At 46.0% G+C, this 17,984-nt stretch overlaps 1 protein-coding gene across 1 annotated transcript in view; it reads left to right on the top strand.

The window, feature by feature from the left end:
- The first annotated feature begins 473 nt into the window (after window positions 1-473).
- The window catches only part of LOC128627977 (lysine-specific demethylase 5D-like), a 112,969-nt gene continuing 95,458 nt past the window's right edge, over window positions 474-17,984 (top strand). Inside the window, 2 exon segments of the mRNA XM_053668800.1 lie at window positions 474-650; window positions 5,036-5,318. Coding sequence (XP_053524775.1) covers window positions 474-650; window positions 5,036-5,318 — 460 coding nt within the window.

Raw genomic sequence — 17,984 nt, 5'->3', positions numbered from 1 at the left:
TGAGGTGAGGACAGAGGAGCTGTGCAGTGTAGAGTTGGGGCTGGGGCTGGACCACGTTGGCAGTGGACAAAATCTTGGCAGCTGGGGATGGACTCTTGGCTGCAGGGAGAGGAAGTGTGGCAGCAGCAGGCACGGAGTTGCGGCCACATGAGGTGGGCAGCAGGGAGGTGTGGTGGCAGAGTCGCAGCTGGGGGGATGATGAAAAGCCTGAGGTCCAGCAGAGTGCTTACGTGGCTGAGCTGTGGGAGGAGGAGTAGGGACCCCACAGTGCACTGGTATCAGTGCAGCAGTTTGTGGCAGAAGGGGCAGACCTCACGCATGTGGTGCAGGTTTGGGCGGATGATGAAAGTTTGAGGTCGGGGGCAAAGGTCTGGCTAGACCTGCATGTGGGCAGGCAGGAGGAGGTGTTGGCTGAGAAGCTGTTAGTGGAGACAGAAGAGCACAGAGACCTGGATTGGGACCAGGAGGGGAGGATGCAGGAGCAATGGGTTTCTGATGAACAGTTTGAACTGGAAGAGGTGGGCTGCATGCAGGATGGGCATGTATTGGAGGAGGCAGAGGAGGAGTCAGATGCTAAATCAAAGGAGCAAGGCAAGAAGTCAGTGAAACAGGAGCAAGCAGGGTCTGTCCCTGTGATAGTGGATATGAGAGTGCCACTCTGTATTGTGTTTCTGGGAACTCCCAGAAGATAAGATACATAGGACAAAGAGTCCAGTTCATCTAAAAGAATATTTTGTTGACAAAGCCTTCTAAGAGAAAATGGGTTTTCAAGCACATTTTTTTTCTGTTACACAGGAAATAAATAACTGAAGAGTGATTGGGTAGCAAGGCCTTCAGACACAGGCACATCAATTAGCCTGGAGTAAAATGTAAAGGTAAATAAACAGCACCAAGTGTGTATGATTGCATGTTGTTTGTGCATATGGGTAGGTGAGAGAGTTCATGTATTTCACTCTGCCTGGGAATGATCTTTCCCTTGGAGGGCTGGGTCCATATGGCAGTAAGAAGAGGTTAAGTTTTGCTTTGGGAATGCATCAGGAGCTGCATTTTTTCATGCCAGAAGGGGTGTGGAGGAAGAATAAAGAAGAGAAAGGCATGATCATGTGCTCCTACCATTCTCCCTATCAAGAAGAGGAAGTTCAAGAAAAGAGTCTGACAATCGAGGGCCTAAACTGTGCAGTGCTTGGCTGTACTGGGTGAGATGTCCATGGGTCTGTTGAAGGTGTTAGTATCCAGGGCAAGACCTTTCTTCCCTATAGCAATGAGGTGTGGTCTGTCTGCCCTGAGTAACAGAATGAAGTCCGAGGGTTTGGGAAGTTGGGCCTTACAGAATGGACCAGATCCCAGTCATCAGTCCATGCCAATGCAGGCATTAGCTGCTGCACACAAAGGGAATGGAATTGTGCCTACAGGACTAGTTCTAATGAGCATGTTTGAAACGTTGTCTGGCCTGTAGGTGCCAAGGCTTGCCCACTCACCCCTTATTTGCAGCCCATATTACCACAGGTGCAGGACTAGCTTTGTAAGGGCCATCCATTGACTTCATATATATATATATATATATATATATGAATCCTCACAGAGTACTGTGTTGTTTTTCCACCAGCACACACTGGACTCCCCAGTACTAGTACAAGGTGTTGGGCCTGTGTACAGGTCTTCTTGGGGAAAGGTTGCAACTTTGCTTGACAAAAACATAAACTTTGTTGTTTTGGGGTGTGCTCTATCACTGAGTGTTTTGCTTCAGTGTTCAAGGCTTCCGTCTGCTGACACAGGTTTGAATTTTCCCCTTCAGTGTGACCAAATGCTATGTGGGTGCTGCGTGCACCTGACTGCACACAGCAGGCTGTGAGAAGCCTCTAATGCCACACCTCACACCTGTACTCTTGCACCCTTCTCTGAGCCTACCACACAGCTTCACAGTGGTTCTGCCTCTAAACCTCCCTCATTCCCATCACTTGCTCCCATTTGCAGTTCTGCCAAACAGAAAATGTCACCTATCTCCTGTCATGTCACAGGCAGATGCCCAAGAGAATGAACAATGTATGCTAGCTAAAGAGAAGTAGACTTATGAATTGTTAGCCACTCTCAGGTCCCACTTTCTCCTGAATGGTACACAGTATGTGTCACCTGCCCAAGGGGCAGGTCTCCATGTCAGCAGTCAGACTTCCCTCCCTTCCTCCTCCTCCCAGACAAGGTAGAAGGAACAGATATTTAAACTTGCCATACCCATATCCTCACTTCCAAAGGTCTCCCTCACCATCATGTAGAATTCCAAGCACAAGGGATGTATAGATGCCCATCCAACTCGTCTGTTTAATACACTGCATATCCCTGCTACAGAACTTACTAAAGATGATGTGGAGTGTGGCAGGTTAGGACCATGATAGGAGGGCTAGAAAGGGGGCACCTGGGGATGCAAGGCCACCTGAGTCCTTAGTGGCCCAGGAAGGGAAGGGCCCAAGGCACTAGCAGAAATTAATAGCTGTCTATTCATTGTTTTTAAAGTTCTCCTTCATTTGATGACTTTTTTCTTGTTGTCATCAGCATTGAGTTGGAAGGTAATGAATTGGTGGTATCAATAAAAATAATGATCAAGGTGGAGACATGAAAACCATAGCAACAGGTTTTTGGGTATCACTTATCAACATTCAAATTTTTTATTATTGTCTGAGTACAGTTGTCTCCATTTACACCCCATCACACCCCATACTCCACCCATACTTGCCTCCCACCCCCTTTGGCTTGTCCACTTGTCCTTTGATACCCCCTGTTACCTACTATTGTCCCTCTCCCTTTTTTTCTGATTTCTGTCAGATTGTTGTTTATTTAAATTTCTCTTTTATTTTGCTTGCCTGTTCATTTTATTGATTAGGTTCCACTTGTAGGTAAGATCACAAACTATTTCTCTTTCACCGCTTGGCTTGTTTCACTTAGCATAACGCTCCCCAGAACCTTCATCCATGGTATTGCAAAGGGTAGGAGCTCCTTCTTTCTTTCTGATATATAGTATTCCTTCACATAAACGTACTATAGTACTTTGATCTTTTCATTTACTTATGGGTGTTCAGGTCACTTCTAGCACTCGGCTATTGTGAAATTGTGCTGCTATGAGGTGCACAGATGCTTTGAATTGGTGTTTCAGGATACTTAGGGAATAACAGTCATATTGCTGAGCCAAAAGGAAATTGCATGTTTAGTTTTCTGAGGAAATTCCAGACCGGTTTCCACAGTGGCTGCTTCAGTCTCCAATCCCACCAACAGTGCATTAGGGTTCCATATTCTCAACAACCTCTCCCACATTTGTTTACTGATTTGTTTATGATGGCCATTTTCATCAGTGTTAAGTGGTATCTCAATGTGGTTTTAATTTGCATCTGTGATGGCTAGTGATTCTAAGAATCTTTTCATGTCTCTAGGCCCTTTGTATGTTCTGTTTGAAGAAATGTTCATTCAAGTCCTTTGTCTATTTTTTAATTGGGTTGTTTGTCTTCCTGGATTGGAGTTGTGTGAGTTCTATGTGTAGTTTGGAGATCAGAGCATTGTCTGAGGTATCATCTGCAAATATTTCCTCCCATATGGTTGGTTCCCTTTATATTTTAATGTTATATTCTCTAGCCATGCCCATGCAGAACTTATTTACTGAACTTTTGAAACTTGATATTTTAAAAGTGATGGTAGATGGAGGTTACCACTTCCTTCAAGTAATAGAGGAGATGCAGAAAGTCTGAGAAGTGGAAGTGGCAGAGCAAGAGAAAGTCCCTCAGGTGGAGTACACTTGGGTAATGTTTTAAACTACAAGGAAGAAACCACAGGAGTGCAAAATTAGTAAGTTCACATGTATAGAAATATCTCAATTTGTAACTTTTTAAACAGCTAGAGCAGTGGGACTCACTTTGCAACTGTACCTTGAGCTCCAATTCCACTCGTGGAGCAGTTTTTGAAGCGTGTATTTCTAATTTAAATTTTTATCAATTACAGTTTATATTTAATATATTTTCTTATAGTCTCAGGTGTACAACATAGTGGTTAGACACCATTGTATGCTTTACCCAGCATTCCCCATTCGTTCGACCTCTTCTTGAACCGCTACAGTGTCCCAAACACTGAGAACACAGTGGTCAACAAATCAGATAAAAATTCTTACCTTTACAGAGCTAACAGAGTAATGGAGGGTGGAGGAGAACAACATCTCCCTTCCCCCCACCAAATAGACTACATAGCTAAAAATACATGACATATTAGAAGTGTACAATTTTAGTATATTCATTGGATTGCGCAACCACCACCACACTCAATTTTAGAGTGCCTGCTGCATACCAGGGCTCGTGAGTGAGCTGAGAGATGATGTGATGACCAAAGTAGGTGATGACACTTCCCTGCAGACCCAAAATTCAACTGTGGCAGAAGCTGGGGGAAAACAAAAACAACAACTAAAGAGGATGATATAAATGGCTCCTGGGCAAGGGAGCACGAATTTCAGCAAGGGTGCTCAGGCATGCCTCCCAAGGAAATGAACTGTCCTCTAAGACCTGCAGAGAATGAGCCCTGCAAAGAACTCAGAAAAAAAGTGTTGGGAGAGTGGGAACAGAATGGACCTACAGTAGGCACAAGGTTGGCATGTGATGGAGCAAGAAAAGGGGCAATTGTCAGTGGTGAATGGCACTAGTAGAGCCATGATGCTAATTCAGGAACGTGGATTTATTGGGAGCTCTGCAAAGCCAAAGAGGGATGTATCTAATTTGCACTTGAGCAAGATGACCTGCACAGTACTAATAGGTGGTACCCCCACTAGAGTAGAGAATGACCATGGCTCTTCCCATGGCTCTCACCCCAACCCTGGGGTGTGTTTGGGTGCCCAGCATCTCCAACACCCTCGCCAGGGGTGGACTGACATGGATGGAGAAGCACGCTTCTCCTGGGCTAGCATGCTGATGTTGGGTATACCCTCCCAGGGTGTGTGCTATGACAACTCATCTCCTGTGACCCCCTGTATATCATTCCCTGTGAGTACTGGGCTTTTTCCATTTTCCAGGGTAGGAACCGGGGTTCAGACACAGGCAGTTACTTGCCAAAGGTCACACAACATTTGAACAGTGGGATGAGACTGGAGAGCAGAGCCCAGGCCTGCTGTGCCCTCAGCCTGCCCCACCCAGCTGAGGAACCGCCATCATGGGACCTGAGGGGGCCCTGCCTTTCTGGGCTGGGTGACCTGGGAACCCAGCGCTCCAGCATTGTCCTCACCAGGAACCCCAGTCAGCAGACAGACCTGGCCTGGCTGACCCAGAGAAAAGCCAGTTCCCAGATGTCTCTGCAGGGTAAGCACTAGCAGGTGACTGGGAAAGAGGAAACCACAGCCACCCAGAGGTGGAGGTGGGAGGACACCCCAGGGCCAGGGGTCTTCAGGGTCAGGCCTGCTCATGGTGTTCCCTGCAGGCCTGGCCTGGGTCCCAGCTCTGAAATTTTGCCAAAGAGTTTGGTCAGGGTCACTGCCTGTTGCTATGTGTTTGAATGTCTTCCTGGGCAGCATACTGATCATGCTAAGGCTCTGGAGCAAGAAAGGGCCTGGTGGCCCTTTGCCACCATTGGTTGGTTCTTGTGTGTGCCCTGACCAGAGATGGACCTCGCCTCCTTGTTCTATTTGGATGATGCTGTCACCAAATGAGGTAGGTGAAGCCAGGGTAAAAGTGGGTATATTTAAATCAAAGGACTATGTAAGGCAGAAAAATATGTGTATATGCTAAAAGTTTTGGAATGTATCTCTTTGAAAGAATAAAAATGTAAAAAAATACATATACAGTAAACGTGCAAGTACAACATACTGGTAAATACTTCTCACACTCAACAAAACACATATCCAAAGTGATAAAGGCTTTCCATAAAATAACGTATCACTTTGAATAAATAATTGAGAAACTCACATTCTAAATATTGCAGAAAAGAAGAGGCCATTGTGCCTGAGGCAGAGTGAGGCAGTATGTGGACAGGCAACTGGTGGGGCCAAGTCTGGGTGTGTGGGTCATTGCAGAGGCTGTGAGGGGATCTCACCTTCTAGTGGCTATAGCATTACTGTGAAAATCACAAAACGGGCTCAATCCAGTGAGGACCCATTGAGGGCAGCAGCTGGGTGCCCAGCCAGCAGCACCCTGTGCCAAAAAGTGCCTTCGCAGTGTCCTGATTTTCTGTTTCTGGAAATGCCGGTCACCTTGGTGAAACACGTGCCTCAGGACACCAACTCTCTCCCTAGGTGTGCTGCATACATACACTCTACCAGTATTCCCAGCATCATCTGTGAGGAAATGGATAGGATCTGATCACTGCAGGCAGAAGCAGGCTGAGAGGTGTTACATCAGGTGGCAGGAGAGCCAGATTCAAACCCCCAAACTACTCATGACCTGTGCTTTGGCCCTGTACATTCTAATTTTCAGGTCTTCTCTTAAAAATTAGTTCACTGGTGTTTTCAGTCGCTTTTAGACTGAAGACCATTTTTCAATATTTACTCTCATTAGAGATCAGCATGTGGTAGCAATTTTGAAAAATAAATGAAAACACAGAGAAATAAAGTTGAGCCATAATTTTACCACTCCCAGGTGCCAACTGTGTTAACAGCACAATTGACATATGTTCTGCCAGCATCTGTCTAATTGCATAGCTCATTCTGAACATGCAGTTTCATGAGATATGTTTTCTTTTACTAGTGACTGTCAACAACAGGGGCTTGCAAACATCCCATTCTCAAGGCTACAGGTGGACCCTGTCACATGCTATTAGCACATATATACTTTTAACTGGCTCCCACTGGTGGGCATTTTCCTGCAGTCGTCATTCGGGGTTTTAGTTTATTTCTTGTTGTTGTAATACATACGTACACACAGATGAACAACCAGGCCTGAATGTTAAAGTTTATATGTCACCGTGACTGAGCCAGGGAAGTCCACATATTAGGCTAAACATTATTGTGGTTGTGTGTATGTGACGGTGATTCTGGATGCGATTAACATTTAAAGCAGTAGACAGAAGAAATCGGATTTCTCTCCCCTGTGTGGTGGTACTCATCCAATTAGCTGAAGCCCTGGAGAGAACAAAAGTACTAAATAAGAGGGAACATCCCCTACCCAACCACCCTCAAACTGAGAGAGATATCAGCATTTCCCTGCATCTAGACACAAACGGGAACATTGCCTCTCAATGTTTCTCCTCGGTCTCAAGCCTTCTGGCATTTGGACTGGAACTGCCCCCTCAGCTCTCCTGGAAGTTCTGGAGCTCAAGGTCTCCAGCTTGCCAGCTACAAATTTGTTGCTCGTCAGCATCCTCAAACACATGAGCTAATTCCTTAAAACAAACAATTAAGCAAACCAACCAAAAAAGCATGTGTCTGTGTGTGCACACATCTACCCACCTCCTATAAGTTCTCTTCCCTCAAGGGCCCTGACCACTGTATCATGTGAAGACAAGGTGAAAAGACAACTGTCCACACACCAAAGAAAGAGCTGTCAGAAGAGACCAGCCCTGAGGATACCTTGATCTCAGTCTTTCAGCCTCCAAAACTGTGGAAAAAAAAAGTTTTTTCTGTTGTTTAAGCACACAGCCTGTGAAACTTTATTATGCCAGCTGATCAAACTACTATAGGGCCTCTCATTTTTTCCACCTGTCAAGTGGAGCAAGAACCCATTCTCAGGCTCATCATAAGACTGTTGAGCACAAAGTGCATACACATGCACTATACCATCAGGAGGACCAATAGATGATGTGTGGTGGCTAGGGCTGGTATTAGGGTGTTGTGAATGAGACATGTACTTAGGGTGCAGAAATTCAGTGGGCACTAAAAATGTGAGCAAATAAACAAAATTTCAAAACTGTACATAAAGACAGGCTGTTGTTTTGCAACAGAAACAGTCATTTCAGTAGCTTCCAGTTCCTGCAACACAGTATGCCCTGCAGGGTGGGTAAATGAGGACAGACAATGATCTGAAAATGGATCAGGACATATAGAATGATAGATGTTATTTTAAAGCTGTAGTAAGGGGTTTTCACTTGGTTCAAAATACAGCACAGTACTTTGGCAAGTGCACAAAGTCACCTTCTGCCTCAGGCTCAAATAAGGCTCTGCTCAAGGCTGCTCTGCCCTGAGCTGGCCTGTCCACATGCTACATTGTCTACTTTCAAAGGGTCAGTTGGTAACTCCACATGTGCTCTGAGGATCGCATAGTTGTATTAGGTCATTGTGAATGTCCCAGCTTTGAAAATGTGCTGTGATAATGTCAGACAATGCCTTTGTTTCTAGGAAAGAGACTGAATTACCAGGGGCTTGAGCTGGACAACTTACATGGGAAGCTGACATTCAAGTGATTGTAAAAAGTGCGGGTGTCTGTGAGTGGGGGGTGGGGGGAGGGTGGGGTGTGGGGAGAGAGAGTCAGAGAGAGAAGGGGAGAGAAAGAGAATGATGCAGCAAATGTGATACCACTGAGAAATCTGGCTGAGGATATACAAGAATTCTTTGTATTCTCTTTGCAACTTTTCTGTAAGTCTGAACGCACAACAAAAGAGAGAGTTAAAGAAAGAGTAAAGAGATGCTGTGGAGTGGTTGCACATACTCAGGCCCTGGCTTCTCCTGGAGCAATGTGTCCTCAGATTCCCCTCTCTGCGTCCTCCTCCGTTTCTCAGGTCTCAGCTCCAATGTCTCCTTCTTTGAGAGGTCCTCCCCAGTTACCTCATCTAGCATAGCACCCTCTTCCATCCCCTAGTTGTCCTCATTCATGTCCCCCAGTTTATTTCACTTCTCAGTCTCACTATCACCAAATTTGTCTCATTTGTTTGCTTGGTAGTTGTCCCTCAGATAGGACAAACTGCACGGCAGGTGGTTGCTTTGCCTGGCGATTTCACTTCCCCTCCATCCACTTGCACAGTACTTTTTGTGTTCAGCTTTCACAAATGATTTCTTACATACATCATTTACAGTCAGTTTTTTTCAAACCAAGACCTTAATAACACCCATATACTACATGAGTCTCTGGATCCTGCTTTGATCTAGAAGCGCCTCCTCTTTGGTCATCTTTGCCATGTATTTATTGAAGAGTCTGGGCCTTTTGCCTTCAGCATGTCCCACAATCAGTTTTTGGCTGGCCATCTCTCCCACTGGTGTCACTTAATCTGCCCCTCTGTCTTGCATATTTCCTACATACTAGGAATTAAATCAGGAAGCTTGTTTACACATGGTTCCAATATTTAAGCCAGCTTCTTTTAATAGAATATATGAAATGGTACTACATTTAATATTAGTATGTGCACACAGTGATTCTGCACCATGGGACCTGTCTGTGAATGGAGAAACCAATGAAAGAGTCAGGCAGGAGACTGACCTGGACCAGTGCAGGTATTGGGAAACAGCCCTGATTAAGGGATGAAGAAAAAAGGCAGCAGGAGGCTGGTGGGGAGGTATAGTCTGGGCCCAGGGTAGTGCCTCCTTACTAGTGCTCTGGAACTGTCCTCACTTGTCCTGCAGGAGCCACAGAGCTGGGAACCAAGGCCCAAAGAACTCAGGCCTTAGAGCAAAGAATGGAGGTTAAAGGAAGCATATTTTTTTTCTTTGCAGAGGAGGGACTAGGGGATGGCCACAGCCTGCTGCAGAGGGGATTTAGGTCAGACGTTGAGAAAGATTTCCCTGCTGGACTAGAAATGTTGTGTTGCATGTTTTGGAGCAGAGTTGCATTGTTGATTCAGATCCTCACTCTACCACTTTCTATTTACATAGCTGTGTGCACGGCTCTGAACCCCTATGCCTTAGTTCCTTACCTGGAAGGTGAGATAATGACAGTTCCTATCTCAAAGAATGGACCTAAATATTAGGTGAGTTGGTCAGACCCAGGGTTCTGGTTATTGAAATCACTCAATAACCGTTAGATGTTCTCATTACTAGCTGGGAGTAAAATGACTCATCCTGGAAATTTTAAAGACTGCCATGTCTAAAAAGTTGAGAACCCAGAGCTTAAGAAGAGCATTTCTTTATATTTTCACTTCTCCATGTGGCTTCACTCAGCATCAGCTCCTTCCATGTGCTGGGTTTTCACGAAACACACTACAGGCATCTCTGTGTTCTCTTCCCATGCTGTAGACGAGGGGTGGGTTGTGAAGAATGGCTTATAAAGATGCCATGACCAGTACAGCTATGCATCATAGAAAGGATGTAGGTATTGAAGTGAGGACCCCTGTTCAGAGTCCTTGATCTGTGGTGCCAGGCTGTGTGACCTTGGATCAGTCACTTCAGTCCTCTGAGACTCCTTTTCTCCTTTTGCAACTTTGAGGAAGTGCCTTGGACCTCCATTGCTTGTGTTGCCTGATTTCCCTAAGTGGCAGATCAGTTTCCCATGATGGGTCCAGGTCCAGGTCCAGGTCCAGATATGCCCATAGCTGTCTGCCACAACCACTTTAGACATTAAAAGAATAATAATAAAAATAAACAAATATCCCGCCTCGAGACTAAGAGTGATCTGGACCAGTGGCTGTGACTGCCTGCTGATATGAGTCCCTGCCCTCTGGGACTCCACATGCAGGCCACCTGCAGGAGTATTCTCTGCGAAGGTCTGGCTCTGCCATCACCAGTTGTTATCCACCATAGCAGGATTCTTTGAGAAACATCTCTGGAACATGGTCTTCCTGGGAAAGTCATCAGCTGCCCAGATCCTGTTTTTCCCTCTGGTGGAAAAACCTGATACAATTGTGTAATTATCTTCATACATTCCACCCACTCAGTCTCAGAGGCAGCTGACAAACAGAGGCTAAACAGTGAGCAGGCCTTGTCCATCAGATCCTACTGTGGGCAGGTCCTGTCTCTTCTCTTGGTCTCAGTTTTCTCATTAGCAAGATGGTAGGCAGACAGACCTCTTGAGAGACTTCCATACTTCTCAGAAGTTTCATTTGTTAACTCCTCTTCCGGGACAATTCCTTTGCGGGGGAATGAGGAACTAATGAACTAATGAATAAACCCCGTATTCATTCTCAGATCACTCTTAGTCTCGAGGTGGGGGTATTTGTTTATTTTTATTATTATTCTTTTTAATGTCTAAAGTGGTTGTGGCAGACAGCTATGGGCATATCTGGACCTGGACCTGGACCCATCATGGGAAACTTCCTGGAGAAAATGGCAGTTCAATGAATCTTACAAGGGGAGAAGAAACAAAGAGTGTAAGAGGTGGCCTGTGGGCCAGGCACCCACAGCTGTGCTTCATTTGCCCTGAATGAGCTCAGCCTACATGGCATTTTAAATTTGAATTTATTGCACATGCCTGAAAAGCAAGAGCATTTGTTTAGGCAAAAATCTGGACTTCAGACTTCTGAAAATTTTAGCTGATCACCCCCCCCTCTCACATGCTCCCCACTAGCTGTCCTCATGTGTCCATCACCATCAGTGGAACCTTTTTCTCCCAGGTGTTCAGGCCACAAACTCTGGCACAATGTTCTAGTCCTCTCTTCCTCTGCCCTGCTCATTTTATTTATCAGCAAATCCTGTTAGCTGTGCCATGGCCAGCTGGGGCTTGCATGCTAGCCCTTGAGCTCGCCCTGATAGCTTCTCTGGCTTCTTCCTAACTGCCTGGACTGATTCAGTAGCCAGGTCTGCCTAATCCCTGAGTCTCCTAGTGGCAACCTAGACCTGAGACAAGATGACAAATCTCAGGATGCCCAGATGCTAGGAGTCCAGAAGTGGCCCCACAGGACCTAATACTCCTTTTGCCCATCTAGAAAACAGGGACATACCAGCACCCCCTCCTCACAAGGAAAATGCTACCCAAGAAGCAGGAAGATTAAGGATTGTGATGTTCATCTAACCCGGTGTGTGTTTAAGTGTGTACCTTTAGCCTGGCCCAGTTCCAGGCACTTCTGGAAGTCAACAAAATATAAGTGATGGTGATTTATTTTGTTATCAGCCTGGAGCAGGAGAGAGATTGGGCTTTGGAGTGAAATACACACTTTGGGTTTAGAGATCATCGTGGGAAAAGTAGCTGAACCTAGAGTACATAGTGAAGACTGCTACTCCCTAGAGTTACTCTAAAGGCTCATTCACATAATGTGTGCTGAGGCCTGAGCTGCAGGGGAATTCTCCCCCCACCATCTACAGACTGTCAGAACAGTGAAGGGGAGGGTCCCAGACACAGGTAAGGAGCATAAAGGGTGAGAGATGGGTGCAGTGCAGGCTCAAGGAATGGAGAGGATGGGGGTGAAGAAGGTGGGTCCAGGGAGGCATGTCATCAAAAGGAATTCTCTGCTATATTTGTCTCTTCTTGACACTGATTAGTACCATAAGACAGGTGTCTTTTCTTGCTCACTTGGTGCTTGCTGTGCCTCACCAGAATTTCAGCTCTCCTAGGTTCTATTGCTCTCTTCACCAAGGCCTCAAAGTGGTATCTGGCACAGTATAAGTCACATTAATGAAGGGACAGATAAATGAATAATTGGCTTCTTAGCTGTGATGGTTTTTGAGTCACACCTTGGAGGGTAGTCTATTGGGTCAAGGCAGGATACATCAGGTTCGCTGAACAATTTGTGTGTCAGGCTGGCTATGACAGAGGAGAAGGTGTAGCTCCTGGGCTAGCAGCAGTTTGGTGGGTATATGGTATGTCCACCATATGGTGGACACTGGGATATGCTCCAGAGGCAGGTAGACTAATGGAAAGGGCACAGAGAGTCTAGTGAGTGGATAGAAGGCTAAAGGATGCCTCCAAAACCCCACCATGATCTCCAGCTAACAAGGTGGGAATGGAGTTGAGGGCACCCATTCTGTGGACAAGTTAAGCAAGTATGAGGCACTGTTGGAATGTTTCAAAAGCCTAAAAACCACACACAAACATCATAGGCAAGAAGAGCAGACAGCACAGCTATGCCTGAGGGTAAGCCCAAAGCTCCGTTATACACACAGGGTCCCAAAGGTGTAGCACAACCCCTGGCCAGGACTACACAAAGAAGGTCCTCACACATTGCTGCCCATCCTAGTGATTCTACCTTCCTCACACTCTCCACTGGGTCTCACTTTTAACCATAGAGTGCCTCTGTAGCTATTATCTCTGTCACTCATTGCCTCAGAGGGCTTCCTGACCAAAAGGTATGTTCAAAACCACCCCCAGATGTCATCTATCATCAGTGACCAAGAAGAAGACATGCTAGAGTACTTGATCACTTTGGAGGTCAGACTGGGGTGGCAGAGGGGCAGGCAGGTGTGGGGGCCTGGGCTCATGGTAGGGGTGGTCCAAGCAAGAAACAGAAGGGAAAGAGAAGTGGATGCTTCTGGCAAGCAGGCAAAGTCAGGCAGCTGGGACAGACGACACCTGCCACCACATCTCCGCAGGTGAAGGAACTGGGTGGGCCCAAGTACCGCTGCAGGTTGATGTTCTTCTTTTGGAGCAACCCCTACTTTCTGATGAAGTGATCATCAAGGAATATCATCTGAGCCTTGCAGGTGAGATGGGGTACCCTGGACACAGATGTGAGAGGACATGCAGGTAAGGGATACGTGTGGACACAGGCTATGGGAGAACACTCTAGAAGCTCCATTGCTCCAGGCTATTGGGGTACTGGTTCCACCGTAGTCCACTGGTTCTGGTCTATAAACACAGAGGCCCCAGCAGGGCCTCAACCAGAGTCAGCATCTTCAACAGGCTGTCTGAGAACAGCGTCCCAGGGTCCAGCAAGATTGCCGAGGTCAGGCTCCACTGGCTGTGGTCAGAAATGGTGCTGCTGGACACCCCGGGTTCATGCAGAGCTGTCTGGAACTATTCTTCCCTGCTCACGGGGAAGGAACAAGTCCTTGTGGCCCAGTCCCCTGAATCACTACCCCAGGTGTATGAAAGCCCGAGTGCTGGGAGTGGAGAGCAGGACCTATTGCTGAGCAGTCTATGGCCTGGGCGTTCACAGATGAGTTGCTGCACTGAGGAAATTCCTCTCAGAAACACAGTAAAAAACTTGGTCTCAGGAAAACTGGAAGGTACTGCAGGATGCCAGGGGGTGCGTGAGAATATTGCAGAGGACACCGGGAGGCCCTTGTACTCACAGAGTATATAGGAGAAGGCCAGAAATCTCAAAGCACCTAAGCCTTCCATGTGAATGACTCAGGGCGCTGTACTGGAAGGATTCTTCACTAAATTTCTGAAAATCTATTTCAGGCACCTTGGGCCTTCTCTACCTGAGCTGCAAAGCACTCAGTCAGCCTTGTGTCTGCCGGTCCCCCTTCCCAGCCATCCAGGCAAAAGTCCTACCCTGCCATGTTCCACCTCCTCTCAGCACTGCTACCCGGAGTTCCTATCTAAGCCCCCAACTCCCTCAGCCGAGGCCACCAGGCCGGTGTTGGCATAAAGCTCCATGTAGCACACTTTTGACATCCTGGAGTAAGAAGAAGAAGCAGCGTCAAGAAGGGACATGGTGGAGTGACTGGGGACTCCCAGTCACTGGGATATCCTGGGGACATCCTGGTTATCAGTTGGCCCAAGACAACTTCATTTTTGTGCCCAGCCTGTGAGTGCCAGTGTGGGCCTGCTTGTTTGGGTGTGAGTCCTAGGGGGGCGATGCAGAGCAGGAAGTGAGCAGGGCAGACCATGAAGCTCGGCCAGAGAGGACACAGCCTCGGCAGAGTCTACCATGCCAGTGATGGCTGAAGGGCTCTGTGTGGTTTTCTCGCACAAGAACAAAGGCTGCCAAAGGGACTGCCTGTGGATTCAGAGAGTTTTCGTCACCTACCCAAGTGATATGGACAGAGACATAAAGATCTCAGCAGTGCTTCCACCGCTGTGTCTTTTGTAGCAAGGAAACACACCAGGTTTAAGCAGATGAACCAGATGAGCATCTACACACAAGGGGCACATGGAATCCTGCCCCTGGTCCTATCACTGACAGGAGGAGATGTGTGATGAGCAGGCCTGCTCATGGCCTGTACACACCCTTGTACCATCACGGCCCCTTCTATGACACATGCTGGCTATAGCAACCTGTTTACTCATCCAACATGCTTACCTTTAGGGCCATCAGTCAGAAACCAAAAATGGCACTATCAGTGTACATTAGTGTTCCCCAACTATGTAGCTTCTGTGTTTCCAACACCTGTTTCAAGGCAGGAGCTAGCAGAGGACAAAGGTTGTGTGGTGAGTAGGTTGTATCTCAGGGGCTACCAAGCCCCTTACACTGTGTTGGCTTCTAAAGGTGGGCTTGATGTGACAGAGGCTCTCAGGGATCCAAGATGCAGTTGCAGATGTGCACACCTTGCAGCCTCCTTTAGTTCTGTATGCTGAAGATGCTTCTGTGTTCCTGTTGGAATCACGGGAGGAATTTGATGCCCCAGGGGTGAGGCTGGAGACAGCGCTGAAATGTTTCAGCTGCAGGATCTCACGCCTGCCATTGAGGTGGAGTCAGCAAATGAAGTGTTGGTGGAAGTGGAGGTGATGGCCACTGAGAAAGTTTTTTGATGTTGTTTGTAGTGAAGTAAGGGATGGTGCTTGGAAAGCCAGCAGGGTACAGATACAAAAGTCCAGTGTGAGTAGGAGTAGGACTAGAGGGGGAGCTGGTGGAGAAGGAGGATTTGGAGGACAGGCAGGGAGATATGAGATGGAACAGTGGGTGGAGGCTGTGAGGCAGAAGGTGCTGACGTGGAAGAGGCGGTGGTGGTGGAAGAGGTTGGTGATAAACTGACCTCTTCCTAAGGCCAATCTGCAATTACAACCCAAGTGGGGAGAAACCACCTTTTGCTAACACCTTAGCAAAAGCCTGGGAGATATGTATAACTTTGAAGAGACAGAAGAACCAGTATTGGCACAACCTTTCTGATTAGATTGTGATAGAGTCTTGAGGTTGCTTCTTCCACACCCACAGGTATCATTACAGGAGGAACAATTTAGTGGCCTGATGGATCCCCCTGAGAAGAATGGGGTCTATGCATGGAACTTGAAAGCATTATGCTAAACAAAATAAGCCAGGCAGTGAAAAACAAATTCTATATTATCTCACATTTAACAGGAACCTAAATAACAAAACAAACAATTAAAATATAACCAAAGACACTGAAATAGAAAACAGGCTGACAGTGACCAGAGGGGAGAAAGGAGGGAGTTGCAGGGGGAAAGGGGAAACATTTACAGAAACAAGTATAAAGGACACATGGACAAAAAACTAGGGGGAGGTATGGAAATGGGAGGAAGTCTGAGAGGGCTTCTGGGGGGTGGGCTGGGGTAGGAATAAAAAAGCAGAAAACTGTGTTCGAACAACATTCAAAATGAAAAAAAAAAAAAAAAAGAATGGAATCCTAAACTGGGATTCCCAGTGTATAACTCTAAAGTTGAAGAATACACAATTAACAGGCAATGAAAACTGGCAGGGTTACAGAAACTGATGGCTGAAGATGCAAGAGCTATTTAAAGGTCCAATTCAAAAATTTTCAGTTATAGCCAGTAACCTGGGCTGTAACAAAGCACATCATGATCTGGTGATGCCTGAAGAAAGACCAAGGACTGAAGCTTTGGGGATAGAACTGAAAGAGTAGACTTTGGGATCCTAGTTCTAATTTATTTCCCAGGTCATGGCAGTCATTGTGCTCAGACAGACCATTCCTTTGAGTGGCAGCAGCCTGAGGGAAACAATAGCCCTGACCCTAGGAGGATTTCTGCCCTAGACCTCTGGTGGTAAGCCTGACTGCTGAGTGCAGAGTAACCAGATTAACAACCAAAGGAGACAGCCACAGACAGCCTCCTTGCCAGTTGATTCTGGCAAGGAGGGCCAGAATCAACCAGGCAGACTTGAGGAGAGACTGGCTTGAGGAGAGACTTGAAGCTTTTGGGAATGAACTGAAAGAGTAGCAGCCAGGATTCTGGTACTGAGCTAACCTCCATATTCAACAACAATTCTGCTCAGATAGCCCACTCTTCTCTGAGAAGCAGCAGCCTGAGGAGAAACAACGGTCCCCATCCCAGGATGGATTCGGTTTCATGCTAGTGTTTAAACCTTACTGCTGAGTGCAGACAGACCAGATTAACAATTGAAGGAGACAGCCAGGGACTGAAGATACCTGCAACTATCAAATAGACTGGCTAAATTCAGAAATGATCAACATCTGTCTTCACCAGAGGCAGATCCAGAAAGAAAAAAAATAGTAGTAAATAGAAGGCTATACTAGAGGCTATAGAAATGAAAGCCAATGTGGTCTTCCTCAGGATTTCTGACATATTCTTTCCTCCATAGCTTTTTAACATTCATTTCTTGTCCAGCAATTTGTGCATATTAAGTCACTAGATTTTATACTTTACTATATCTCAGTTCACATATTTTGCCCCTTCCTTGTTTTGGCCCACTTTGCCTTCCTCTTTCATCTCATTATTTTCATTTCAAATTTTGTTTTATCTCTTTTGCTACAAATTGTGTCCGTTCCACACTCTAATTTTCTCTCCCCTATCCAGGCCCACAAAACAAATTATCTTGTCATGGGTCATTTCATGTCTTTTTTCCCTGTTCTTAAAATACCTGCATTTTCACTTTACCTTTAATAATCTTTGCTAGTTTGTTGTGGGTAGGGTAGTTGTTGTTTCATTGTCTTTTCCTCTAGAGCCTCACTAATTTTCTAATTTTACATCTAGAACATCACTAATCTTCCATTTCAAATACCAAATTTCACCAGTTACCTCTTCTACTAATTTTTCATCTCAAATTTTCATTTTGCCAACTTAGCCTGTTTTTTCATTTTTGCCTTCCTTTCATTTTTATTTCTTTCTTTCATTTTATTTTTCTTTATTTTCTTTTTTTTCTTTTTCATTGCCTCCCAAATTTTAATTTTTCCTATCTTAGCCTCGCTTTTGTTCTTTACTTTTAGTATTCCCTCTCCCTATATCATTTCAAAATTACTTCCCATTCCTGTAAACATCTCTTAATCTTCTCTTTTTTCCTTTTTTTCCTCTTATTCCCATACAACGTATATTCATTTTAGCTGATAATACTGTGGTGGATCTTTCTTTCTAACTTGG

The sequence above is a fragment of the Artibeus jamaicensis genome, unplaced genomic scaffold, assembly GCF_021234435.1.
Source record: "Artibeus jamaicensis isolate MK-2021 breed Jamaican fruit bat unplaced genomic scaffold, CSHL_Jam_final contig_507, whole genome shotgun sequence".
NCBI classification, from domain to species: Eukaryota; Metazoa; Chordata; class Mammalia; order Chiroptera; family Phyllostomidae; genus Artibeus; species Artibeus jamaicensis.
Note: the sequence above shows the minus strand (reverse complement) of the source record. Positions and strands in the feature narration are given on the sequence as shown.